Here is a 27,836-nt window from a genome sequence, read left to right on the forward strand (position 1 = left end):
AAACACAATTTTCATTCACACACTCCATTTGAGTTCCCTCAATATGCATGCAAAGTTTCAGGCCACAAGGTTTCATGGTTTTGGAGTTATGGAGGAGACACACACACACTGACTAACTGACTGACTGATACACACTAACATTTATTATTATAGATGGATACGAGCATTAAACCTGTCGCTTTGCTCACAGTAGTTGACCAACATAACTTGTATATGTTAGAGCACTGTAATATGGTTTATTGACAGTGTATATATATATATATATATATATATATATATATATATATATATATATATATATATATATATATATATATATATATATATATATATATATATATTTATATATATATTTATATATATATTTATATATATATTTATATATATATTTATATATATATTTATATATATATTTATATATATATTTATATATATATATATATATATATATTTATATATATATTTATATATATATTTATATATATATATATATATATATATATATATTTATATATATATTTATATATATATTTATATATATATTTATATATATATTTATATATATATTTATATATATATTTATATATATATTTATATATATATTTATATATATATTTATATATATATTTATATATATATTTATATATATATTTATATATATATTTATATATATATTTATATATATATTTATATATATATTTATATATATATTTATATATATATTTATATATATATTTATATATATATTTATATATATATATATATATATATTTATATATATATTTATATATATATTTATATATATATTTATATATATATTTATATATATATTTATATATATTTATATATATATTTATATATATATTTATATATATATTTATATATATATTTATATATTTATATATATATATATTTATATTTTATATATTTATATTTTATATATATATATATATATATATATATATATATATATTTATATATATATTTATATATATATATATTTATATATATATTTTTTTATTTTTTACCAGAAACATTTTGTTTCCTGCAAATAACTCAGGTTAAGTCATGACAAAGGGAATATATTATGACAACAATAATTGTCACAGAACAACTAATAAAAGTAGGCCAATTAGTTATGGCTTGTTGGCAGTTATCAGAAGTGGTTTCTGAAATAACACACCACCGTAAAGGCCAAGCCCAGCACTAGACCTTACACCATTATACGATACCACCATCTTACTAATCCGTCATCCTGACGCCAAGGGTCTGGCATTCCGCCCGTTGCCAACTGAGGTCAGATCATCAGATATACAGGTTATGTTGTTCAACTGGTCTGAGCGAAGCGATGGGATGGGTTGAGTGCTGGATGCTGGGATGACGTGCACGTCTGTAGAGGCCTCACCAAGCACAAGACATCTTGCCATAATGATGTCCCAGCGGAAAGAGCATGACAGCTTGGATGGAGAAATCCAGATACTTTAATATATAGGTAAAAAAAATGAACTCCTGTAATAGAAGTACGACAGTTCTCGATTGTATGCAAAGTGCTGTGAGGTGATATATTGTCCATTACACGTATTGTTACAGCCAAATGGATTTTAGTCTCTTGTGACCTGTTACACACAGCTTGGTCTTGGACCGTGCACTCAGGTGATTGCAGAGTGCCTCAAAGTCCTGCCAGAGGGAGAAGACTGGGCGTCCATGAAGAGCTGTAGGCAGGTCTTGGCAGTTTCTTGTATTTGGTGGGAACACAAGCACGTAGCGTCCTGACCATGTGTCATCCAGCTGGTCGCTCATGATGGAAGGTACAGCCACTGAGAACACTGATGGTTTGCATAAGATGAGCAAGCATCAATGAAAATGAAGTTATTCACTCAAGGGAAGGAAAACACACCATGTAAATTTTGTAAGTTTCTGCTACACTGACAAACTTCCTGTTGCATGCTCCATGCAAAGATTTTGCATCAGGAATCTTGTCTAAATGCTACATGCAAAGATTGAAATGCAATATTCCAAAAGCAGGTGTCTGTTGAGCAATCCAGCAGTGCTTATATTTGCACAGCTCATCACCTGAGAACTGGTGGTGTGGACAAACTTCCTTATAAACATGACATGGAGCACACAGAAGTGAGTTTTGATTCGTGTGAAGCAACAACAAATGAGCACATTTAAACCGATGCGTCAGGTTCGAGTTGATCAATACTGTGCAACCAGGATTTGTGCTCAACATGATGTTATTAAAGTGAACTAATACTAAAGAGTGGAAAACGACTTTGGTCTTTCTGAAGGTTAGTGTTGGTTTCCTCTGTGTTGGCAGATAGGTAGAACAATTAGCTTCTCCTTGCTTCGCATGGCAGTTTGCAAACTCCAATCAACGTTCTATTGATTTAATCCTTTAAACTAATATTGTATTGTTTTATCGATTTCTGCTTCCAAACAGGAGAAGGTGTGGCTTGCATTTATTTCCACATTTCGATTTCTCTCCTCTTTTATGTGATCACCAAACATGTTCCATCCACTTGGAGAATAAAATAACGGAAATAGATTGCACCCGCTGCTTCCCTTATGGAGTCATTATTTATTACACACACCATGGCAGAGTTTTTAAGCACCACACTCCTTACACTTTGCATTTTATGGCCGAGTGCCTCTTCCCTTCCCTTGCTATATTTTATGGGACACATACCATTTCCCTTCCTTCACTTGATCATCCTATCTTCCAAATGTTTTCCCCCCCTTTTCTCCCAACTCCAAACCCCATTCACCTTGCATCATTTCTCTTTAGTATCATTCTTCCTTTTCTCAATTTTGATTATTTTCAATTTAATTTCAGTGTGTGCATGTAATAAACAGTCTCCCCGCCCCCCTTTGTTATCATGAAGCATAATTCAGGTAATGTGTGAGGGAGCAGGAAAAGGTGCATTGACTTTTATTTATTTATTTTATAAAAAGGGTTTATTTTGTTTCAGAAAAGTGAAAAAACAACGATCGTTAAGAAACTTTTGTTGCCTGTTCCAAGTCAAGGCATTGATTGTTGAGCAGGCCAAAAAAAAAAAAAATAAGGCAAATTAAGACCCCAGCGAGGTGACAAAGGATGAGCCTTCATAAAGGATAATTAAACAAGGCTGTTAATTACCTTCAAAAGGAGTGTTTAATTAACCCAAACATCCAATTTCATTCACGCACTACCTTGGAGTTCCCTTAGTATGCATGCAAAGTTACATGCTGATAGGTTTCATGGTTTTGGAGTTATGGAGGAGACACACACACTAACATTTATTATTATAGCTAAGAGTGACAATAAGAGGTTATTTGCCCACATGGCCTTTGACTGTTCAACATGATTATTTATATTTGAAGCAACCTTTACGATATTAAACATTTCTGCTGTCTCAATGCACAGATGCCCTGGAGTTGGTATCTTCAGTTATTGAAGTTCCAAACTGGAGAAGATACCTTGAACACTGTCTTCCTTCAAATCATAATCTCCCTTCACAAAACATTTTCCTTGCATGATGTCACTTACTGTCAGATTGTGCGAGAGCATTGCCGCTCTTGCTTTCACAATGGTCTCTGCGTAGCTTGGTCACTGCAATGGGTGACATCATGAGGATGATCCAGCCTCCGACCCGATCTAGAGCAGCCCGATGGTGGAGCAACCAGCCATGCAGTCCGAGGGTTGCCATCCCACGATGGTCCCACAGGTCCAACAGAGGTGTTCGGCCCAAGTGCTCAATGAGCCGTGATGCCAAAGACAGCACTTCCTCGCGCATCGGGTGGCTATCGGCTGCATGCAACATCAGCAATTGTCCTGAAAAAGAAGAAGTGATGGACATTGTTGCTGTGGTTGCAACTCTGTGGTTGCTGCAACCCTTTCAATGGGTGAGCATCTTCCATTGAAATGTAATGTACCATTGCTTAAAGATTTGTAATTTCAAATATAATATTTGAATAATTAGAATTTAACCTGGGGCTACAACATCACAAGGTCTATGCTTAGATGAGAATACCACTTAACATTTGATCAATCTTCTTCTTCATTCGTAGGCAGCCCAAGGCTGTGGGGTAGCATCATTGGCTGAGGGTGTGTTTGTGCCACTGATGCAATGCCCTCTGCTGGTTATGGCAGGAATTTGGAATTTGGCCATGGTGCCGGCGATAGCTTGCCCACTCCTCTCAAAGGACACCATGGGACGATGCGACAGCCGCTTACTGTCCATCTGAGGGATGGCACACACATTGATGAATCACCCTGCCTGTGAAACACTGGGACGACAGTTTTTGTTATAGCTGGGTCAGGCTAGACAGCTTCGAGTCAAACCCAGACTAGACAGCATAGAGGCGAGTGCACGTTCCTCAAGGCCATCCGATCAATCAATTACTTGCTGCTTGTTCTGCCAATCTGCCAAAGTCCAAATTTTATACTCACCTGCACTAATTTGTCTTCTTCATCAGGGTCTCTAGTCTGCCTGTTTCCACCCATTCTCCCCCTTCTCCACAACCAATCAAGGTATCAGCTCATTTGACATGTCATTTATGGTTCCATATTATTTTTATAATGGGGCTGGCAGGATATCTGATGGAGCATTGTGGCTCCTCAGCTGCCGAGTCGAGGTTTTTTTCTCAACCCCACTATAAACTGTCACCTTGGTGTTTCACAGGTAGGGCATTGCATCAATGCATGTGCCATGACTTGTAAGGACGTTAAGCTGGAAATCCACCTATTAGCAATAGCTGGTCGACATTAAAGATCCCATGGTATTTTTGATCAAATGTGGGTGAGTTATCACCAAAACGATGGCCAAATTTATTTATGTGTGTGAGTGTATTATACTCGGTCTGCTTCTTCCCCACTACATTTGCCCTTTGTCCATCCACTGCTGGCCTGTGTTGATTTCAAATCATTCAGCTTTAATTTCTTCCATCAACCTAAAGCTTTGTCTGAAAAGCACTCCATTTAGGTAAGTGATTTGGTTGCGATTGCTGTTCAGCGTCTTTCCCTTTAGCTGCCATCAACAAACAGACTTCACTAACTGCAGTGCCTTTAGAAAGTATTTGCACCCTCGACTTTTTTCACATTTTGTTGTGTTACAGCTGAATTTAAAATGGATTCAGTTAAAAAAAATTGTTCCCAATCTACACAAAATACCCCATAAAGACAAAGCAAAAGCATGTTTTTAGAATTTTTTTTGAAAATTGAATACAGAAATATGTAATTTACATACATGTTCAGCCTTCTGAGTCAATACTTTGTAGAATCATCTTTGGCAGCGATTACAGCTACGAGTCTTCTTGGGTATGTCTGTATCAGCTTTACACATCTTGATTTGGGGATTTTCTCACATTCTTCCTTGCAGATTTACTCAAGCTCTGTGAAGTTAGATGGGGAGCGTCGGTGAACAGCAATGTTCAACACTTTCCACAGATTCTCAATGGGATTCAAGTCTGGGCTTTGGCTGGGCCACTCAAGGACTTTCACGTTCTTGTTCTGAAGTCATTCCAGTGCTGCTTTGGCTGTATGCTTGGGGTCATTGTCCTGTTGGAACGTAAATCTTCACCGCAGTCTAAGGTCTTTTGCACTCTGAAGCAGGTTCTCCTCAAGGATTTGGCTCCATTCATTGTTTCCTCCATCATTCCAAGTCTCCCAGTCCCTGCTGCTGAAAAGCATCCCCATAGCATGATGCTGCACCACCATGCTTCACGGTAGGGATGGTGTTAGATGGCTGATGAAATATGCTCGGTTTCCGCCAGACATAGTGTTTGCATTCAGGCCAGAGTTCAATTTTCGTCTCATCAGACCACAGAATCTTTTGCCTTTATGCAAACTCTAGGCATGCTGTCATTTGCCTTTTTCTCACGAGTGACTTCTGTCGAGCCACTCTCACATAAAGCCGAGATATGTGAAGTGCTGCAGAGACTGTTCTCCTTCCGGCAGATTCTCCCATCTCAGCCAAGGAACTCTGAAGTTCTGTCAGAGTGGTCATTAGGTTCTTGATCACCTCCGTGACCAAAGTTCTTATTGCCTGGTTGCTCAGTTTAGTCGGATAGCCAGCTCTAGAAAGAGTCTGTGTAATTCCATATTCTTTCCATTTCCTAATGATGGAGCTCACTGTGCTCTTGGGAACTCTCAACACTCTAGAAATTGTTTTCTACCCTTCCCCAGATCTATGCCTCCTCACAATTCTATATCGGAGTTCTACGGACAGTTTATTGGACTTCATGGAAGAGTTTCTGCTCTGAAATGCACTGTCACCTGTGGGACCTTATATAGAAAGGTGTGTTTCTTTCTAAATCATGTCCAATCAATTGAATTGGTCACATGTGTACTCCAATAAAGTTGTAGAGACATCTCAAGGATGATCAAAGGAAAATGGATGCACCTGAGCTCAATTTGGAGTGTCATAGCAAAGGGGTTGAAGACTTATTGACGCAAGGCATTTCAGCTTTTCATTTTTAATTTATTTGTGAAAGTTTCTCAAAAATAATTCCACTCTGACATCATGGGGTATTTTGTGTAGATCAGTGACAAAAAATTTAAATTTCATCCATTTTAAATTCAGGCTGTAACACAACAAAATGTGAGAAAGTTAAGGGGTCTGAATACTTTCTCAAGGCTCTGTATTGATCCTCTTTGGTCACAGCATTGAACGCCATTTTTTACAGGATCAATGTTGAACTAGATATCTGCGATCACAAAGTGATCGCCAAGGATAAGCTTCCCTTGATCCAATGATTATCAAACCTGTGATCCAATGATGGCCTTATTTTTTTTTAGATGTAGTGTAGATTAAGAAAATGTGTTCCCATCTGCAATCTATGCATAACACATCATGAAAATCAGAGGAAAATTATTCAAGTTGTGGACAAAAAGGTGTTTTTTGTTAATTAGGTCACAATTTGAAAAAAGTAGATCAAGGACACTAATTAAATATCAGATGCACAACTCCAGTGCAGGTACACTATTATGATGCAAGAACATCTTGGAAGGCCAAGTAGTCTTTGAGATTCCGCATTGGAAAAATTGAGCAATGACAAAAAACGTGTTATGAAGCAGTGAAGCCACGTCAATATTTGGCTATGTCCTTCCTTCCTTCCTTCCTTTAATGAAGAAGAAGATCCCCCTGTCAAACATGAAGAAGAAGAACCGAACACACCATGTTTAATTCAAAAGGGTTCTAAAGGGTAATTGCAATGGGTTCTGACAGGTTCTAAAGGGTAATTCTCATGGGTTCTGAGGGGTTCTAAAGGGGAATTCTCATGAGTTCTAAAGGATAAATCTCAAGGGTAAGTCTAATGGTTTCCAAAGGGAAATTCTAAACTGTTCTGAAGGGTTCTAAAACATAATTTTAAAGGTAATTGTAATGGTTTATAAAGGGTTATAAACTTCCCTTTCTTCCCTCGAGTCTAGGCCTTCAAAACAGCTGTTCACCACCACCTCTTATCTTCCCCCATGCAAAACCTCGATCTTTTCTACCCGCGTTAATCCACCCCAAACCCACCTCCTTCAAATTCCCTGCTTTCCTTCCTGAAAGTCCCTGTAATGTCCATCTTGTATACCCCGTGTTCTCTACCCCATCCCTCTCCCTTCCACAGATCTCCTAAAGTCTGTTCCCCACTGTTTTGTCCTTCCCTCTCCCGCCACTCTTGTCTCCTGCCCCCCTTGTTGTGCGTTGTGTGTTAGCTCTCATACGAGCCTTGACAATGTATACAAAAAACAAACAAAAAAACGGGAATTCTGAAGGGTAGGTCTAAAGGGTAGTTCTAATGGGTTCGAAAGGGTAATTATAGGGGGTTATAAAGGGTAATTGTAATGTTTCTAAAGGGTTATAAAGGGTAATTGTAATTGTTTCTAAAGGGTTATAAAGGGTAATTCTTATGGTTTCTAAAGGGTTATAAAGGGTAATTCTTATGGTTTCTAAAGGGTTATATACTTGAAATACTTGAAATTATATATATATACTTGAAATATACTTGAAATTGAGATAGTTTGAGACTGTATAGTTTTTAACTCCATCTCTCAAGTTTAGAAATTAGACCGATGTTGACATTTTGACCTCAAAAATAGTTGGTGGTTGAATTCAGTGACCAGATCTGCAAATCCTCTTCAAATTTCAAGTCGATCGGATGAAAATTGACAATTTTAGAAATTCGGCCTATGTTGACCTTTTAGCCTACGTTGACCTCAAAAATAGTTGGTGGTTGAATTCAGTGACCAGATCTGCAAATCCTCTTCAAATTTAAAGTCAATCGGATGAAAATTGACAATTTTAGAAACTTGATCTATGTTGACCTTTTAGCCGATGTTGACCTCAAAAATAGTTGGTGGTTGAATTTAGTGACCTGATATGCAAATCATGTTCAAATTTCAAGTCAACTGAATGAAAATTGAGGATTTCAGGAATTTTGCCTATGTTGACCTTTTGGCTTATGTTGACCTCAAAAGAGTGACCCACTCTATCATATGGTCATACAATATGTGGTAAAGTTTAAATTTCCTCCGCTGGGTGATTTTCAAAAAACGTTCTTAACAAAATGCACAAGTACGACGTAAGTATGACGTACGCTAACAATCGCTTAACCTCGCTTTTCGCTTCGTGAGCGCAGGAGGGTAACAAACACAGCTGAGATCAAATGTGTCATATGGTTATTAGATATGCCCAGTGCCATATGGCAGTGGAGAGATCAAATTGAAAAAAGGAAAAGGAGGGATCATAGCAGTAAGAAATGAGAGGGGGAGAGTATGGGGGGTAAGATTAAAAAAGAAAAGGTTGGGAGGAGAAAATGGAATAAAGGGAGGTGGTAGAAGGGTCGTGCCTAAAGCATTTGGGAGGGAAGGGATATGTTGGTTCAAAAATTGCAACATATTTTCATACATCATATGAAAGTCAAAGCTCAGAGTTACCTGTGGTGCTAGAAAATGGAAAGTTAATTGATTAAGTCTTGTTGGGAAATTAAAGATGTACAATTAACAACAGTCGTGAGAAATGCACTGAAGAACGCATTTGTTCATTATTACCTTGCTCACCAGTATCCACTGCTCTGTTTGACTTCAGGTCTGAAACAAAACACAGATATTTATTATCTACTTGCAAATACAACATGTCGCTTTGCTGAATGGGATATTAAAGGGGGGGAGAGAAAGAGGGAGGGAGAGAGAGGAGGGAGGGGAGGGGGAGAGAGGAGGGAGGGGACAGAGAGAGGAGGGAGGGGACAGAGAGAGGAGACGGAGAGAGGAAGGAGGGGTGGAGAGAGGAGGGAGAGAAGTGGGCGATAGGAGGGATGGGAGGGAGAGAGAAGAGAGGGGAGGAGTGAGGAGGGGTGGGAGAGTGAGGAGTTGAGGTAAGCAAGGAGGAGGTAAGCAAGGAGGTGTGGCATAGGTAGAAGGGGGTGAGGAAGGGGGAGCAACGAAGGGGGGAAGAGTGAGGAAGGGGGCAGGGAGAGCGACGCCTCACCAAACATCACTATCCACCCTGGGAAGGGGGTGGGAGCAAGGAGGATGGGGGAGAGAGGAGGAGGAAAGTGGGGGAGGAGAAGGGGGTTTGGGAGGAGGTAAGTATGAAGGGAGGGGGGTCTGGACTTGCATTTGGTAGGGGGACTTTTGGGAGAATTGAGGGGAAGGGTTCTTGATTTGCATTTTGGCAGTGAACTTGTGGAGAAAGGGTGGAGAGAAGTACAGGATTGAACGAAATGGGGTACATTAAAAATCACATTAATACAGCATGCTGAGACCACCCAAAGATGTCCACGGGGATGGGGGGGGGGGTTGGGAGGAAGTAAGTGCGAACTGAGGGGAAGGGGAGGAAAGGCAATGTAAGGGGAAGGGAAGGCGGTGGGAGGGGAAGGGAAGGATGATGAAACCTACCCAAACAGCAACATTTTCTTTTTAACCACCAGGTTCCATATAAAACCATGTGGGAGCATTTAAAACCAATGCTATCTACCTGGCAAAGGCCTGCATGCATGCATGCTTGCACATACAGTGACCTTTGCACCCCTCCATTCAACTCACTCCGAATCTGATTTGTACATGCGCCATTTAAATTCAAAACTAAACGGTCAGTCCTTAACAGTCCACTTAAAAGAGGGGGAGTGGTTGGAAATGAAGGGGGGTATGGAAGAGAGATGGAGAGAGAGGGTTTGGGAGAAGGGTGGGAGAGAGATGAAGGGGAGAGGAAAGGGGGAGGGAGAGACAGGGGTGGCAGAGAGAGAGAGAGAGAGAGAGGGAGGTAGGGGAGGGAGGGATAGAGAGAAATAGAGGGGTAGGGGAGGGAGGGAGAGAGAGTGGGAGAGGGGAGGTGCAAAGGGAGAGGGGTGCGACAGGGAGAGGGGTGAGAGAGGGAGAGGAGTGAGGGAGAGAGAGGGGAGGGAAAGTGAGGGGAGGTGAGATTGAGGAGGGGGGGTGAGATTGAGGAGGGGGGGTGAGATTGAGGAGGGGAGGGGGGATTCCGGCAGATGTGACATGCAGTTAAACATCTATCCGAGAGACGACACACATATTGATGAATCACCCTCTCTGGGAAACACCAGGATGACAGTTTATAGCTGGGTTAGGATTCTAACCCACGCTAGACCGCTGAGAGAGAGAGAGAGAGCGTGCATACCTCTCGGCTATCCTGCTGTGATGTGGTAATTCATTGCTTTGTAACAACTGAAAACATTTTTACTCATTGTAATCATATAATTTATTTTGCCTTCCTAACTCCAGAGATGTCCACACAGACAACCACACCGTGGTATCACCATGGAAGCTTGTCGAGGTTGAAGCATGAAGAGCACTTCAAGCAAGCACTCTAACAAAATGGTTGAAAATACTTTTTAAAACGAACCGTTTAATTTCATCTATATGTATGTATATATGTCGAAGTGATGGGTCATAAAATGAAAGTGGATCATACAAAAAGGGGAAACGTGGAATTAAAATTACAAACTTTCAGCGAGCAAGGCACCGAATGACAATTTTGGGTCAAATGCAGGTGAGTACGGTCTGAACTTTGTTCAAGTCGATCGATATATTCAGTGACAGTGTGAATACTTTTGCTGTGTCAGGCCATGGCTTGGAAACGAACCAAGCAGCTTGCATACCGCTCGCCAAGTGGCTTAAGACTCAAGCAAGCACTCCAACGAAACGGTTGACAAGGAACAGCTGGCTTGGCAAGCGATTAGCAATCGCCGATTGGTCCTATAAATACCATGCACCCAGAGACACACAGAATGTCAAGCAATGCCCGAATTGGACAAATGGACAACTTTTTTAGCAGCCGGAACTGCTGATAAATTTAATTCCAGAGTTTAAATTTTGAAATTTGGCTGATTTGAGGTTATGGCATGTGGGGAAATGATATGAAGCCATGAACCCACAAACGCTGGGACTCCAGGCATTTGTAAGCATTGCAATATATCCAGCGGTTCGTTGGTAATGATGATCAGGTATTCAATAATACGAGTGAGGAAAGTCAAAAAAAAAGCTTTATCGTTAAGAAACCATTGTGGCCTGTTCCAAGTCAAGGCATTCTTCAGCAGGCCCCCCCAAAAAAGGTGAATTAAGACCCCAGCAAGGGACAGCGAGGTGACCAAGAATGAGCCTTGACAAACGATAATTAAATAAGGCAATTAATTATCTTCAAAAGAGGTGTTTCAATGAACCGAAACACCCAATTTTCACTCATGCACTCCCTTTGAGTTCACTCTGTGTGCAAGCAAAGTTTCAGGCTGCTCGGTTTCATGGTTTTAGAGTTATGGAGAAGACACACACACTGACATTTATTACAAGCAAGTACCATCCGTCGCTTCGCCGATGGGTATACTAAAGTGGGGGGGGGGAGAGAGGGGAGAGAGAGAGGGGGGCAGAGATAGAGAGGAGGGAGAGTGAGGAAGTGGAGGGGAAAAGAGAGAGGAGGGAGGGAGGCAAGGAGGGAGGGAGAGTGAGGAAGGGTGGGGGAAGGGAAGGCAGTGTGAAGTGAGAGAAAGGGAAGGCAGACATGCAGTGGAGCATTATTTACGATTCCTACCGTCTCATCAAAATGATTCTGCAAAGAATAACAGTGAAGATGGAAACAAAATAATGTTTGAAATCCATTTTCTACCGGTCATACTATAAATACCGCCGGGAGACAAACACCGCCCAGACACGTCCGGAGATAAAACCCGCCAGACGCGTCCGGAGCCAAGCCGTCTGGAGATAAACTCCCATCCGGACATAAACACCAACCAGACACATCCGGATATAAATACTGCCTGGACACATCCAGAGACAAAAACTGTCTGGAGAGAAACACCTCCCAGACACGTCTTGAGACAAACAGACATGGCCCAGACAGGTCCAGAGACAAACACCATCCAGACATAATCACCACCCGGTCCGGAGACAGAGAGAGGGGGGTGGGCGGGGGGGGAGAGAGATGTGTGGGAGGGTGCTTCTCTGTATCAGGAGGTGGTGGAGTGAGGATGGGAGAGAGGGGGGAGCGGTGTGGGGGGAGTAGAGTTCGCAGAGAGAAAATGTGATGCTATATGAACAACACACACACACACACACACACACACACACACACACACACACACACACACACACACACACACACACACACACACACACACACACACACACACACACACACACACACGCGCAAGCAATCAAATGGAATGCCTGGCTTGGCAAGCAATTACTAATTGCTGTCAATAAATCCATGCACCTGGAAATGCCCAAACAATGTCTGAATTGGACAAATGAACACTTTTTTTTAGAAATCAGAACTGCTGCTAAGTTCAATTCTGGAGCTTAAATTTTGTAATTCATCTGAGTTTAAGAGATTATTGAGGTGATGGCATGTGTGGAAATAAAATAAAGCCACAAACCCTGGCATGTCTGGGCATTTATAAGCATTGCAATGTATCCAGTGATTCGTAGGTATCGATAATATGAGTGAGCAAATTGAAAAAAAAAACTTTATTGTTAAGAAATTGTTGCAGCCTGTTCCAACTCTAGGTATTGTTGAGCAGACCGAACAAAGTGGCGAATTAAACCCCAGCGAGGTAACTGTGGATGCACTAAAGACCCCATCGAGAGTAAGGTGGCCGAATATGTGCTTGATCAAGGATATAATCAAATATGGCCATTAATTATCTTCTAAAGGGGTGTTTTAATTAACCCAAACACCCAATTTCACTCCTGCACTTCCTTAGAGTTCCATGAGTGTGCATGCAAAGTTTCAGGCTGATAGGTTTTATGGTTTTTGGAGTTATGGAAGAGACACACACACTGACACACACACACCTGACATTTATGAATATAGATTATAGATTTCCATTTCTAGTGATATTGTGACTTTGGCGTTTTTATTCTGCCGGTTGTGTTACTTGCCATTAGGTGACTGTAAAGCATTCATGTCTTTGTTGTTGTTGTTGTTGTTGTTGTTGTTGTTGTTGTTGTTGTTGTTGTTGTTGTTGTTGTTGTTACTAAGTGATCATGTGTCATGAATATTTGATCATGATAAAATATATTTGATCACGTGCGCAGTGCGATGAGAAATGGGGCTGGCAGGAGAGCCGAGGTATGCACACTCACCTCTGAGCTGTCTATCATCGGTTCAAATCTCAGCTCAGCTATAAACCATCATCCTGGTGTAGCACAGCAGGACGAAGAATCAATGTGTGTGCCCTCCCTCGAATGGACGTTAAACTCTGTGTCCCATCTAACATCAGTAGTTGTCTTCTGGTTTGGAGCTCAGCGCACGTGAATGACTGATCGGCTCTCGCTCCAACCAGTTTATCCGAGCTAAGTTCTGCGGACAAGATGGTCGAGTAGTTGGTAGACGTTAGAGATCCCATGGTCTCCTTCATGTGGAGTCAGAGTCGGTGAGTTATCGCTAACACCCTGGCCAAATGGCTGCTGTCACCTACAAGGGGAACTGTATCACAAGTGCAGCCATGCCCCCAGCAAATGGTGCTACCCAGTCATGTGCTACATATGAAAGAAGAATAAGAAGCGATACAAATGTTGTCAGTCCCAGCTGGTTTATTTATGCTAGTCTAAGTCTAAAAAAATTGTTTCTGATAATTTGATAAAACTTTTCTGGTAGTCTAAAAAATTTGTCACACACTTTGAGAACATCATCTGTAATTATTAAAGATTGTGTCAAAAAGAAAATTGTTATTTCTGATCGCAGACCAGGGGTGTGTTTCGTTAGCAAGCGACTTTTTATCACATGCTAAGTTAGGTGTTCTGTAAAAACTGCTTTGCAAGCAGCTTGACAAGAGGTAATCCTGAGCAGATTGCTAATGGGACGTGCCCACTTATATTAGCAAAATGGCCACCGTTGTGGGAATCAAAATGATTGGTGGTTATTTCTTCAAATCTACTGTCACAGAGGATGATATTGAAACATGCATTTCATGCTTTTTGTTGTTGCTTATACTTTTAATCCTAATTCTTTAAATTCTGCAAACATTTCTCTCTTCAAACCCATTCTTCCCTCCAGGTCTTCAAAACAGCCGTTCACCACCACCTCTTATCATCCTCCAACCAAATCCTCGGTCTTTTCTACCCCCGTTAATCCACCCCAAAGCCACCTCCTTCAAATTCCCTGCTTTCCTTCCTGAAAGTCCCTGTAATGTACATCTTGTATTCCCCATGTTCTCTGCCCCATCCCTCTCCCTTCCCAATATCTCCTAATGTCTCTGTTCCCCACTGTTTTTTCCTTCCCTTTCTCGCCCCTCTTGTCTCATGCCCCCATTGTTGTGCGTTGTGTGTTTGCTCTCATACGAGCCTCGACATTGTTTCCAAAAAAAATAAAAATGCAAACCCCATCCCCTCCCAAGTGGTATGCATGTCAATGTGTTGATAAATAACTCCAATATATTTTTCAGGAAGCTAAAGCATTATTACCTTCGCATTCTGCGAAAGGTTATGTATTGGTCGCTGTGTATTTATTTATTTATTTATTTGTGAATGTGTGTGTGTGTGTTTGTTTGTTATTCGCATAACTCAGAAAGTATTAAACCAAATCGCTTGAATTTGTTGGGATGATGGGTTATTATCCAAGGAACATTTGATTAGATTTTGGGAGCGATCGGGTCAAAGGTCAAGGTCAAGGTCACGGAAAGGTCAAATTCGTATTTTTACCATAGCGCGGTCAATTTTGATCTAATTGGCATGCAACCAATGCCAAAATGTTCAGAATTCATTGCCCAATCTTATGATGGGCGACATGATACAATTACGTCATTACCCTTGTTAGCGGTTGGGGGTCAAAGGTCAGTGGGGTCACGACCTTTCAAAATATGTGGTTTTTGTCATAACACGGTCAAATCAAAACCGATTTGCATGAAACCAACACCAAAATGTTCACTGTTCAGTTCCCCCCACTCTCATGCCAAGAACAAAAAAGTAGCGGAGGCGAAGGTATGCACTCTACCGAGTGCCCATTATAGTGTTCTGCATATTCTAATCGACTGAATTATTGTCTCTCCATCAGGGTCAAAGGTTTGGCTTTTTAATCCACATTTTTAATCTTTACCAAAACTTCGGCAGAAAAATTGTGTCACTGCGTGGGGCTTGAAAAATGCCTGAAAAATTATTTAAAAGCCATCATTGTAGGTTTAAAAAATTAATGGTAATGAGGTGTCAGGGGGACCCTGGGTCTGTTCTTGAACATATTTAAGTTCTAAATAACTTCCATAATCAATATCGATGGACCTGGTTAATCAAGGTGGAACTCTGAACCTTGGAGCACTGAGCAATAATTTTGTATGTATTAGTTTTTGGTTGATATCTCAAACTGTGACAAACTTCGTAGAAGTGCGGCGATGGTTTTGAAAGAAAAGAACCGTCTTAGAATTGGCTTATTTGACGTGAAAATAACCTTTTGATCTTGTTCATGTGGTTCGGTGATTTGTGGAATCATTTGTGACAATACAGTTATCTTTGTGCATACAATGCATAATGCCTGGTGATGGAGACACATACATCTCACCAAGAGCAGAAGCAGGACCAGGAAGAACAGAGAAACTCCACCGCCCAGCACTGCATCTGCAACTCCACTCCATTTTTCTGCAGAAGTAAGTGCTTTTCAGGGATCCCAGAACGCACTGCCATTGCCAAATTGTCATTTGGACAAGCATAATGTGTAGCATGCTACAAAGAATCAGTCTGAAGTGTTGTTTTTTAAGTTAACCCATCATCGGAGCAAAAGATATCACTTGAAGTTAGCCCTCTTGCTCCAATGGAGGGTTAACACCTGAAGCATTCATAATAGAGGGTTAACAGCAGTTAACACCTGAAGATTAATTCCTTTGCCTTGCTTCCTGTTGGCAGTGAGTACACCTTGCTCAACCCCTTGTTGATATATTATAACCCCTTATGTAAAGATTTCAAGACAGACTGGAAATCATGAATATTAGGTGGAGTGGAATTCCAAAATAAGGATACCAGGAGAGAGAGGGTAAGTAAAGGTGGAAGGGAATAATATACCTACGCACATAGGGTGGTGGGGTGATCAGTTTTGATAAACATGGTTTAACTAATTAAGACTGTACCATTTCTTTATCTATGTAAGGTAGCAGAGGTAAGTATATCCATGTAAGACTGTACCATTTCTTTATCCATGTAAGGTAGCCAAGGTAAGTACCAATGTTTATTCCTTACCCAATTTGCTTTACATTTACCAAAAGCATTTCCAGTTTGTTTGTTTTTTACTGTTCGTTAATCTGCATAAAGTTTGGCAGGTGAGCCAACACACCACTCATAATTAACTCACACTCACCTGAAGGACAGAACACCTTGTCTTCCATGAGGAACTTCCCATCACTCCAAACCTGAATTTGGAGTAAAACGGTGGAATTGAAGCATCCGATACAAGTGTTGCACCATTGACCAACACCCTGCATGCAGTGTGATACACAGTAACACCACCTGCTCATTCTAACCCTTTCAATGTCAGTTGCTGGATGATATACCATTTTTCATTGCAACAACCCTGGACAAAACAATATATGATCCAAATAATTGCACAGATTATATCTTTCTCCCAAATAATTTTTTTTCTTCGATTAAATGTATTTTAAAATGAGTCCAGTGCTGTTCAAATGAAGCAGATTGTATGAGGAACATTCTTTGTGAATAATGTTTTGCAGAGGGATAAATAACAAAAAAGAGAAAATTGTGGATCCCTCTGATGGTCCACCAGAATCTTCTCACACACCTTCACACACAAAGTATTTCCTGCAGCTTCCTGGACCAGCGCTTTGTTCAGAGAATACTCCAATGTCCAGTTCTACAGTGGGAGAACATTTCGATGGCAAACATGTCTCATTAGCAAATGAAGAGGAAGCATCATAAGATAACTCATGAGGTCTGTTTATTGAACATCAATCTCACCCCAATCAGTGCCTCCCTCTGAGTGCCAGAGACAGGCCTGCCTGCCTCACCCTGATCCAACACCCAGAGGCATAGCCAGACTCTCAATGAGCACTGTTGTGGCAGCACCTTTATCTGCACTGTAATGATGCCAGGAAGCACCTGCACATTCCCCTCAACATGCATCCATCCTGTAATAAACACATATTAAAGATGCATGTAAGAAGTTCCACAACACCAAATTGATATCAAATGATCTGTACCCAAAGTAGGACTGTGCCGCACACCCCTGCTCATGACATTAAGCATCATGAATCGTTATCATGAAGAAAGCAGTTGTGCAAAAACTTTAATTATTTGTTCCCCCCTTGTAAGAGCTTGAGATATCCACTAAATGGCCTCTGCAAAGGCAGTGCTACATGCATGCCCTCCTACCACCCCCACCCACAACCAATAATTTGATATTATAAATATGCTCCACCATAAACATTCCTTTTGCAATTAATCACTCAAATTATGTGAACGATTCATTTTAGTTGAGCAATGTTGACGTGACAATGGGATAACCTGCCAAGAGTCATCTTTCTGAAGGATTTGTCCTGTGGACTATGGTGGTGTGGTTAAATTTCAGGTTTTCTGTGACAGCTATACGAGGAAACATGGGTGATCAAGAAGAAAGGGGTGGTGTGGAATGTGTACAAGGTACTGTAAAGGTAATATATTCACTTTCCAGTGTCTGGTACTACTGTTGCAATCGACGAGGCAGCAACCAGCAAAGTGAGCTGATGACACACCAATCAAATATGCATTTGCTGGATGTATAGTGTTAAAAAAAAGATTTTTGTTTTTAATTTTCCATGGGGAGACCGAGTTGAGTAAGGGCACCCCAGGCAGGAAATATGGGGCAGGATCCCCTCTCTTTCTGTACTGCGTAACTCTTTTGGTCCTGGTTATATGCTCAATATCCTGAACATCCGTACTTGAGCTCTCTTCTGACTGATGCTAGGCTAGCTATCGTGTGCAGCCTATGGCTGCTGGTTACATCGCTTTCTGGGGGGCACGGCTGTGCCGCTGAAGCAGTGTCCTCAATTACCGAGACAATGGGTACTCTTTTCACCGACCTCGGAAGGATTACAGGATGAGTCAACCCCACCTCGTGTTAGTTCAACAGCCAACAGGGGCCCAAACCTTAAGATCTTAAACCACCCACCTTAACTGTAAAGCCAACACCAGGCTTAGAGCTGATGGTAGAGTGGGTAATTTAAAATGAAAAACGTTCAGTATACTGACAAAAGGACTGAGGATGATGTATCTATGCAGGTGGGGTGGAGGGGGGAACTTACCCCATCTCGCTCCACCTACAAATTGCTTTCTCTATTCGAGCTGTTTGGGACCACCTAATTTAATGGTGTTCTCCTTTAACAAAAGAATTGCACCCATGTCCGAAGGAAGAGGTTCAGTTTGGCATTTTAATATGAAATGGGCAAAGCCTAAAAACAAACGAAACCCTTTAGAAATACCCTTTAGAACCCCTTAGAAATATCCTTTGTAAACACCCTTTAGAATCCTTTAGAACCCTTGACAACCACTCTTGAGAATTACATTTTAGAACACTCTAGAATTACCCTTTACGAGAAGCACCCACTCCCTATGGGAGCTGTCAAGGGGGTCATGTTATTATATTTTTTATGCCTATTTTACTCCAAGGGGTCCCAGGATTACACACCCAAAAACATGGTTGCGATTGGTTCAGCCGTTTTTGCGGTACCTGGGAACAGACAAATGGACAGACGGTGAATTATAGTAAGATAACTACCCTTTAGAATTACCCTTCAGAACCAATTTAGAATTACCCTTAAGAACCCACCACAATAACTCTTCAGAACCATTTAGAACCCATTAGAATTACCCTTTACAACCCATTAGAATTGCCCTTTCGGAACCATTTAGAATTACCCTTTCGGAACCATTTAGAATTACCCTATAGAACCCTTTAGAACCCTCCAGAATTACCTTTGAGAACCATTTAGAATCACCCTTTTCAAACCATGAGAATTACCCTTTAGAACCCTCTAGAACCATTTAGAATCACCCTTTTGAACCCATGAGAATTACTCTTTAGAACCCATGATAATTACCCTTCAGATCCATTTAGAACCCATTAGAATTACCCTTTACAACCCATTAGAATTACCCTTCAGAACCATTTATAATTACCCTTTTGGAACCATTTAGAATTACCCTATAGAACCCTTTAGAACCCTCCAGAATTACCTTTTAGAACCATTTAGAATCACCCTTTTCAAACCACGAGAATTACCCTTCAGAACCACCCTTTATAACCCATTAGAATTACCCTTCAGAACCACTTAGAATTACCCAAAAGAAACCTTTAGAACCCTCCAGAATTACCCTTTATAACCATTTAGAATCACCCTTTTGAACCCATGAGAATTACTCTTTAGAACCCATGATAATTACCCTTCAGATCCATTTAGAACCCATTAGAATTACCCTTTACAACCCATTAGAATTACCCTTCAGAACCATTTATAATTACCCTTTTGGAACCATTTAGAATTACCCTATAGAACCCTTTAGAACCCTCCAGAATTACCTTTTAGAACCATTTAGAATCACCCTTTTCAAACCACGAGAATTACCCTTCAGAACCACCCTTTATAACCCATTAGAATTACCCTTCAGAACCACTTAGAATTACCCAAAAGAAACCTTTAGAACCCTCCAGAATTACCCTTTATAACCATTTAGAATCACCCTTTTCAAACCATGAGGATGACCCTTTAGAATCCTCTAGGACCATTTAGAATCACCCTTTTCAAACCATGAGGATGACCCTTTAGAATCCTCTAGGACCATTTAGAATCACCACCCTTTTCAAACCATGAGGATGACCCTTTAGAACCCTCTAGGACCATTTAGAATCACCCTTTTGAGCCCATTATAATTAAACACGGTGTGTTGGAAAGGTTCTTCTTCATTTTGGACGGATGGATGCAAGAATGGATGAACAGATGGATGGAAGGACAAAGCCAAATATTGAAGCGGCTTCACCGCTTAAAAATTGAGATGAGATGGAATTGAATGAATAAAGAAATCGTGTAACCAGAATGTAACATGAACTTTCCAAATCAATTGTGAAAATGTTTTCAAGATGGAGAGACTGCTTGATGATCTTTCATGTAACACTTTTTTAAAGTTTCTGTACCCCGATTCTGATTCTCAGAATGTTTATCATTTGGATCTCTGGATACAATGGTCAATTCTTGCACTGCTATGACATCATAACTTTGAATACAATCCAAAATATAAACTTCAAAAACCTTACGTTTTTGAAAGAAAGGACAGACTTGTGCCCTTTGATGTGAAACGTCAACTGGGAATACCTGCAGGAGACATTTGCTTCCAGTCAGGTGTGTGTACGTGTTTTAAAGTCTAATGCCGGTGAAAGCTTGATATGCTAGTGTGTCTTCCCAATAATCATATCTATAGATTATATTGCTAGTTTAGCGCTGCATATTCTGCCTTTATTTGAACATCAATTAAACTGAACTTTGGGTTAGGCTTTAAACAATATTGAAACCCGCTCCTTCCCTTGCACACCTCAATATCACACCTGAACTATGATAAGGACTAGAACCATATTCTGCACTGTAATTAAACTAAAAGTACAGGTAAGTCTGGGATACCCCAAGTGCTTGCAGTCTGGTATGCAGCCCTGATCATTGAGTCCGTTAAATGACATCCTGATCCAAAAGGCAAAATATCCTTGACTGGCTGGAAAATGTTTTCCAAAGCGTGAGAACATTGCTGTGCACGAATGTCTTTCTCCTGCAGTGTCCTCACTTATTATAGGTTTTGTGTCCGAGGACATCCTATATATGATGGACCACCTCTGCCTGTATGGAAAATCCTCTCCACCATTTCACAGATTTTTTTTTACCCTTTGTCGAACAGTTCCTCTCTCTAGTGAAATGCAGGTTACAGCTGCTTCCTTGCATGCTTCATCTGAAAAGAATATGAACTTTGTCAACCACCTGACATGAATGTCAATGCTGGAAAGCATCATGTTCGAATTATTTCTCGACTTAAAGATTTTATGACAAATCTCCAATTTACTCTGGTCAACCCTTGAAGCACCTTTACCTTACAGTCTGCTTTCACCTGTCATGAGCTTTACAATATGTCATGATCACATCTCAAAGCTACCCTCCACGTCTGGGTGTCACCTTGGAATTATTTTCAGAGCCAAGTTCTTCCTTCGACATCATCAACGATTAACATTGTACAATGCATTTATGCACTGTCATGAATCCTCAGTGGGCTGGTTGTGTTGCTTGTCATCTTGCATCCCTGGAGGTTGTGGGATCTAACGCCTGAAGGGTAGTCGATATCTCTTAGCAAGAAGGAGAAAACGCCCAGGGAATGCTTCTCTTCCACCACAGACAGGTTAGTAGTTTTGTGGTTCTCTCCTGCTTCACATCTGGTCTTGCCGCATCTGCTCTTTCAGTTCATCTATTCCCAACCTTACTTTGTTGCATCCTTTGCATTTTTATCTCTGCTGCTTTGCCACTTTTTTATTCCTCTAATTTATTGTGAGTTTGTGAGTAAAATTATCTTTCTCTTTTTTTGCTCTTCCTCCAGCCTTGACCTTTGTATTAAAAAAAAATAAAAAAACTGAATGAGATCACACCTGAACACAGAGGCAGGGTAATGCAGGGAGGCCACGCAGGTGAAATTGTCCCGAAGACCCAGTAGCTATGACAAGACCATGCGGCACCAACCGTTGAGTTAAGCAGGCGGTGCCACGAGAAAGGCAAGGGAAGGCGGCATGGCGCTTGGACAGGAACGAACTGTTGTAGTCAATAACCACCTCTCCGTCTTCAGCCACATATGAGATTACTGATAGATGGGGGCCTGGGGTTTTGTTTCAGAATGAAAACGTATTTCAATCAGGCCATTATGATCCACTCACAGCTCGATAAACACCGATCAACAATGGCATCATGTTTGGCTAATGTAGATGCTTCATAAAGAGTTTAAGGAGTTGACAACATGAGATAGTGCCCATACAGATATGATAAGTTTGATGACCAGCATTCCAACCCCAAAAACATTGTTCCATTGTTTGTTTACATGTGTGGGCATATTATATTACAGCTGAAGATGCATGAATCACCCAGAAAACATCCTTGAAAATTGTTCACACAGTTTAATCTTGCTTGAGAAAGCAAAATTTAGTTCCAATTTTTGTTATCGTTGTTTGCTTCAAGACTTTAGGTGCTCCAGTAAAATAAATAAATAAATAAATAAATAAATAACTAAAGCAAAATTACGTTTTACATCTCATATTCATATATTTTTCAATGCTATTGTCGTCTTCTTTTAACCTCTGCCACCGGAGGTGGACAGATATCATGTTTTCATATGCAGCACATGGCTTTGGGTAACATCATTCACTGGGAGTGTGGTTGTTATGCTGATGTGGTGCTTCCTGTAGGTTAGAGCAGGAATTTGGAATTTGGCCAGTGTACTGGCAACAGCTCGTCTACTCTTTGCGAAAGACACCTTGGGGTATTTAACAACCACCAATGATGCTGGCAGGTGGGACGTCCAGTTTAACGTCCATCCGAAGGACAGCACACACTGATGAATCACTGCATGTGAAACACCGGGACGACAGTTCATAGCTGGGTCAAGATTCAAACCCAGGCGAGACAGCTTAGAGACGAGTGTGCGTACCTTTTGGCTATCCTACAAGCAGAGGCGGATTAAGATTTTTCTGGGGCCCTGGGCACAAAAAAACATTTCGGCCCAAAATGAGGACTCAATGCTATTTTGCCCCAAAAAAGAGGTTTCATCCAAAAAAGAGGACTCCGTGTTATTTTCGCCGAAAAAAGACGTCTCCGTGTTATTTTCGCACTCACTTAGCCGATGTTGTTTTGGACTCAACTGCAAAAAATCCAGGGGAATTCCCATGTTTTATTGCCTTTTCCTCCTTGGAAAAACATGCAATGTTAAGGTGTTCCATCATCAATCACGTTGCTATCGCTTGCTAAGCCAGCCGTTCCTTATCAACCGTCTGTTTCATTGGAGTGCTTGTTTGAGTGATTAAGCCACTTGACGAGCGCCCTAAGTTTGTATTTTATTATCCTATATATTATTTCTGTCAACGTCTGCGCGTAATTTGACGTTTCTCCTCCAAAACTGGCGGACGTATTGTCACCACTTTCGGCATGCGGGTGGTCTGTGGTCTATTGAACAGCATGGGCTATGTGAGATGACGCTAGACGGATAAGTTTGGGAATTTTTGGCGATCGTTCGCTGACGTCATTACGTCTGTCGTCGACATTCCGTAACCGTTGAGGAGTACGTAATACGACTCCTAGAAAACAGCGTCTGCAATGTAAAACCCTCTTCTGCACATGCTGACTATTTCAGAAGGTGAATTTGACACAAAAATGTAACAAGAAACATTGTATATAAAGAAATTCTATAAATCACATGGTGAACACTGGATATATTAACGTCCTAATGAACCCTCACTTTAGAAACTTCATGCGGAGCGCGGGTTTGGCTAGTTATTAGTATTTACACATAGATGAGGCTCGTGGAAGAGCTAAAGGTTTCTTGTGTAGTGCTCGCCAAGTGGCTTAAGCACTCAAGTAAGCAGTCCAACGAAACCGTTGATAAGGAACGGCTGGCTTGGCAAGCGATAGTAATCTGATTGGTTGGTGTGGCAAGCGATAGTAATCTGATTGGTTGGTGTGGCAAGCGATAGCAATAACACACCTCAGAAAATGTGCAAGCCCAAGGACCCTTTTCTGGTTCTGCCGTTTGTGTCACGAAAAAAGTTCATTTTGGGTGATTTTAACCCTTTTCCCCCATTGTTGAGCTTTTCTCACTTCTCGGTACCGCTCGGGTAGTTTCGCTTCATCCTCGGGACAGGTGCTCTGATTTTAAAAACAGCAACCTTGCGCGTGCGCATGGGTTAGTCCATTTACTAATGAGGGGGTATTATGTGATCGTACAAAGAAATTGTAGTGTAGATTTGTTCAACAATATTGATATGTATTGACATTAGGAATTTTAGAAATTCTGTTTATTACCAATATTGTTGCTTTTGTAAACTTTAAATGTAGTTATCATTGCACTTGCTTTCTCTACCAACCTAACGTCACTCCCCCCCCTAATTTTGTAATACTGTAGCCCTGTCCAGTTGAACATCAGGGGAAACATTTTTAATCGATTCATTATGTATCAGGGTTTTCTCTTTTTGGGATGAAGCATTCACTTTGCGCTGTGTTTATCACCACTCACATGTTGATATGTTTCGGCGGCAAAGTGAGACCCCACCCTCGGGACCCTGTCTCAAAAGATTGTGAACCACGATTGGTCGTGTGGGGCCCCATGTTATTGCATGGGTTCATGCATGACCCTCACACTGACTCTGTCTGGGACCCAGGTTGAGCTTGGGGCCCCCTTGAGCTTGGGGCCCCCCTTGAGCTTGGGGCCCTGCATGCTCGTGTGTTCATCCGCCACTGCCGACAAGCCTGCTATTGTGTTGACTTACTTATTTGTCACATCTTTATTTCAATTGTTCCAGTTAATTGCTGTTACGAAAATAATAAGAGTTTTGATTTAGATGAAAAAAATACTGGAAATCATCTGAGTAATTTTTTTAAGGGTTTAAGGTTCATAGAGTTGTTAAACTAATCTTACATGGAGAAAGGGAGATAATACTGAACTTAACTTCAAACACAGCTGGTAATCTTTGGGGAAGTTACATAACTTCTTGGAGCACTCTGGGTGCCAGACGACATTGTGATGTCACTTTTCTCTGTGCAGTTAGCGGGGAAATTGAGGATAAATCTCTCCCATCCCTCCCCCCCTCACCTATCCCCCCCCCAAGGAGCCCCCCCTCCCCCCACCTAACCCCCCAAGGAGTACCAACTCGTCGAGCTTATCATGCTCTATCCTCCAAATGCGGAGCATCAAGTGAAAAATTGATACATGCTATTTTAAAAGTCTTCGGTATAACATGGCCAAGGTCCGAATCAAACCGCCGATCTACCAGGTTCAGAGAGGATGCTCGAACCACAACCAATACAAACAAGTGCGGTTGACCAGCATTTGCTTGCGAAGGTGTGTAACTGTTTCTACCTCTGCACCATCCCATCAGTTATATTGGTATTTATTACCCCACGTGCGTGCGTGTCTGCATTTTGTAAAGAGCGTACATCGAAAACCGTTGAACGGAGGAAATTTAAACTTTACCACATGTCACATGACCATTGATTAGTTTCTTCTGTGCAAGATTCATCAAGGCCAGTCAAGTACTGATTTTGATACTTCAATGTTTTGCCATTTTCTTCCCACTTTAAAATTTGTTACTACATCCTGTACATTTATTCCCAGTTTGGTTTAAACCTTGTTTTACAGATATATGTGTACTGCGAAGAGAATGGTGTCAGGTTGACCGACCTTGGCAATGTTGAGGAGCTAGCCGAATCATGGTCTCTTCATGGCAGTCTGGAAAGGGATGTGTGGAATATAAAAAAAAGGAGGAGGAGGAGGAGGTGAAGTGGATCAAATAATAAAAGATTAATAAATCGGAAGCACAGGTGTTAAGAGACCAAATAATATTGTTCTCAACTTTATTTAGACTGTTAATGTGATGCTGCACATGCTATAGCAACTGATATGAATCGACGAAGTGTGAAGTGATCACGTGGTTTAATAAGTGCAAGGTGTTCGGTAGAGTTGTGCAATTCTTAGGTTTCAGCATGGCACCATACTTTTGTTCTATTGGTGTTCCCCTTCCCCTTTCTTTCTGCTGAGTGCTCCCCTATGCTCAATGGAGTGCATGTGAGTGTTGTTGTCTGCCTGTTCCCCTCCACACCTTTGTCAGTCTGTTGTCCATCTGCCATTTGTGGTCCAGTCTGCCAACATTACACAGGAGTCGCATTTTACAGGTAAGTGTGTTTGCAGGGATCCTCACCTTGCACCTGAAAACGAGTGGAGAGTGGTGGAGTCCCAAGAGGCAGAGTGTATACACTGATTATCACCAGGTCTTGTGGCTCCACAGAGATGCAGTCGTATGAGAATCGCCACTGCACATGCACGTCAACAATATTTGGGTGATTAAAAAGGTCATCGGGACATTTAATGAATAAATAAGTAAATTATTAATTGAAATCATGATAGTGCAGTCCAGTGTCATGTTATATAATTCATCAAAGGAATGTGCAGGCACCAACGACTGCGCGAGGTGCCGAGCAGGCAAGGCTCAGGTCCGAAGTCTCGACTACCGAGTGGTCTTCATCGCGACTGTGCAGGAACAGTATCCCATGCCTGCACAATCCCAAGATGAAGACCACTCTGTGGTTGAAACTTCAGACCTGCTCAGCAGCTATACTATTGTGAGGTCTTCATTTTTAAATTTGGATCTTCCAAACTACAACCATTATATTGTGAACTTGATGTCAGGAAGTTTGAAACTGATTTTTCACTTCTAACAAAGAAAGACAAAAATAAAACACATTTTCTTGTGTATTCTGCAACTATTACTCCACAAACAAATCTATTTTCTTCAGGATATAGGAACCGTGCGTTAAACATACGGCTCAGGAAGATGGAGAGGTGGTGTGACTTGGAGCTATGACTTCAAACAGGCCAGTACTGGTTCATCACCAGTCATCACCAGGACTGGTTGAAAGTATTATATTTAATAAATGCATGTGTTAGTTAAGTCTTGAGTTGCTGGCATTATGTCTCACTTTTCCACCGTCGGGTGCACGCTGACTGGACAGTGGATGTGCCAATGTAAACAACACACAGTGGAGCTCCAGGTCTGAATACAACACCTCAAGGAGGAGGTGAGTGATTGCATGCACACTTGCATCCAGAGGCAATGACCAGTGAACCTGAAGCCATAGCTTCCCCTTGCTCGCTGTAGTCTCCACACGGAGGTCTGTAGCCATGCCCGGCGGAGCCTTGATGAATGGCAGAGGCCGGTCACAGTCGTCTTCGGTGTTCAGATGGAAAAAGCAGAAGAGAAGAAGGTTGGAAAGTTTCAACACTGACATTGTGAGATGCTACGTCAGATGCAATGCAATATTAGAACCGTTAATATTTAATGTTTTTTTTGTTATGAATTGCAAGAAAGAATAATTCCTGTAAAGGAAGATTATTTTGTACATCATCCTCTCCTACCTCTTTATTTTAAAGAGAAGAGAAAGGAGAGAGTTAAAACCTTCTTCCAATACAAAAGTAATAATAATCTATTGTACAGTTATTTTAAGCTTTGTGAAAGAATGAATCTAAATCACTCTCTCAGCAAAGAAAGTCAGTGCTTAGAAAGACCTTTATATATTTTATACGAGCAAATAGAACCTGTCACCTCGCTGCTGACGGGAGTATTAAAAGGGGGGGGGGAGAAAGAGGGGCAGGAGAGAGTGAG

General features: G+C 41.1%; 1 protein-coding gene across 2 annotated transcripts in view; it reads right to left on the reverse strand.

Moving 5' to 3' along the window:
• Positions 1-1,463: 1,463 nt before the first annotated feature.
• LOC147014329 (interleukin-17 receptor C-like) overlaps positions 1,464-27,836 on the reverse strand; it is a 32,274-nt gene continuing 5,901 nt past the window's right edge. Inside the window, exons 3-14 of one of the 2 annotated variants that reach the window (XM_085852240.1) lie at positions 27,154-27,401; positions 26,376-26,487; positions 25,859-25,906; positions 22,068-22,291; positions 20,703-20,760; positions 17,375-17,544; positions 17,199-17,270; positions 16,761-16,878; positions 15,965-16,048; positions 9,020-9,058; positions 3,530-3,814; positions 1,464-1,826 (exon numbers count right to left, since the gene is read on the reverse strand). In XM_085852240.1, coding sequence (XP_085708366.1) covers positions 1,585-1,826; positions 3,530-3,814; positions 9,020-9,058; positions 15,965-16,048; positions 16,761-16,878; positions 17,199-17,270; positions 17,375-17,544; positions 20,703-20,760; positions 22,068-22,291; positions 25,859-25,906; positions 26,376-26,487; positions 27,154-27,401 — 1,700 coding nt within the window. In that variant the 3' untranslated portion in view covers positions 1,464-1,584. The remainder of the gene's footprint in view (positions 1,827-3,529; positions 3,815-9,019; positions 9,059-15,964; positions 16,049-16,760; positions 16,879-17,198; positions 17,271-17,374; positions 17,545-20,702; positions 20,761-22,067; positions 22,292-25,858; positions 25,907-26,375; positions 26,488-27,153; positions 27,402-27,836) is intronic. The other variant, XM_085852241.1, reaches the window with a different exon arrangement.

The sequence above is a fragment of the Eptatretus burgeri genome, chromosome 13 (assembly GCF_056783735.1).
Source record: "Eptatretus burgeri isolate ZD-2024b chromosome 13, Ebu_testis_v1, whole genome shotgun sequence".
Classification (NCBI taxonomy): domain Eukaryota; kingdom Metazoa; phylum Chordata; class Myxini; order Myxiniformes; family Myxinidae; genus Eptatretus; species Eptatretus burgeri.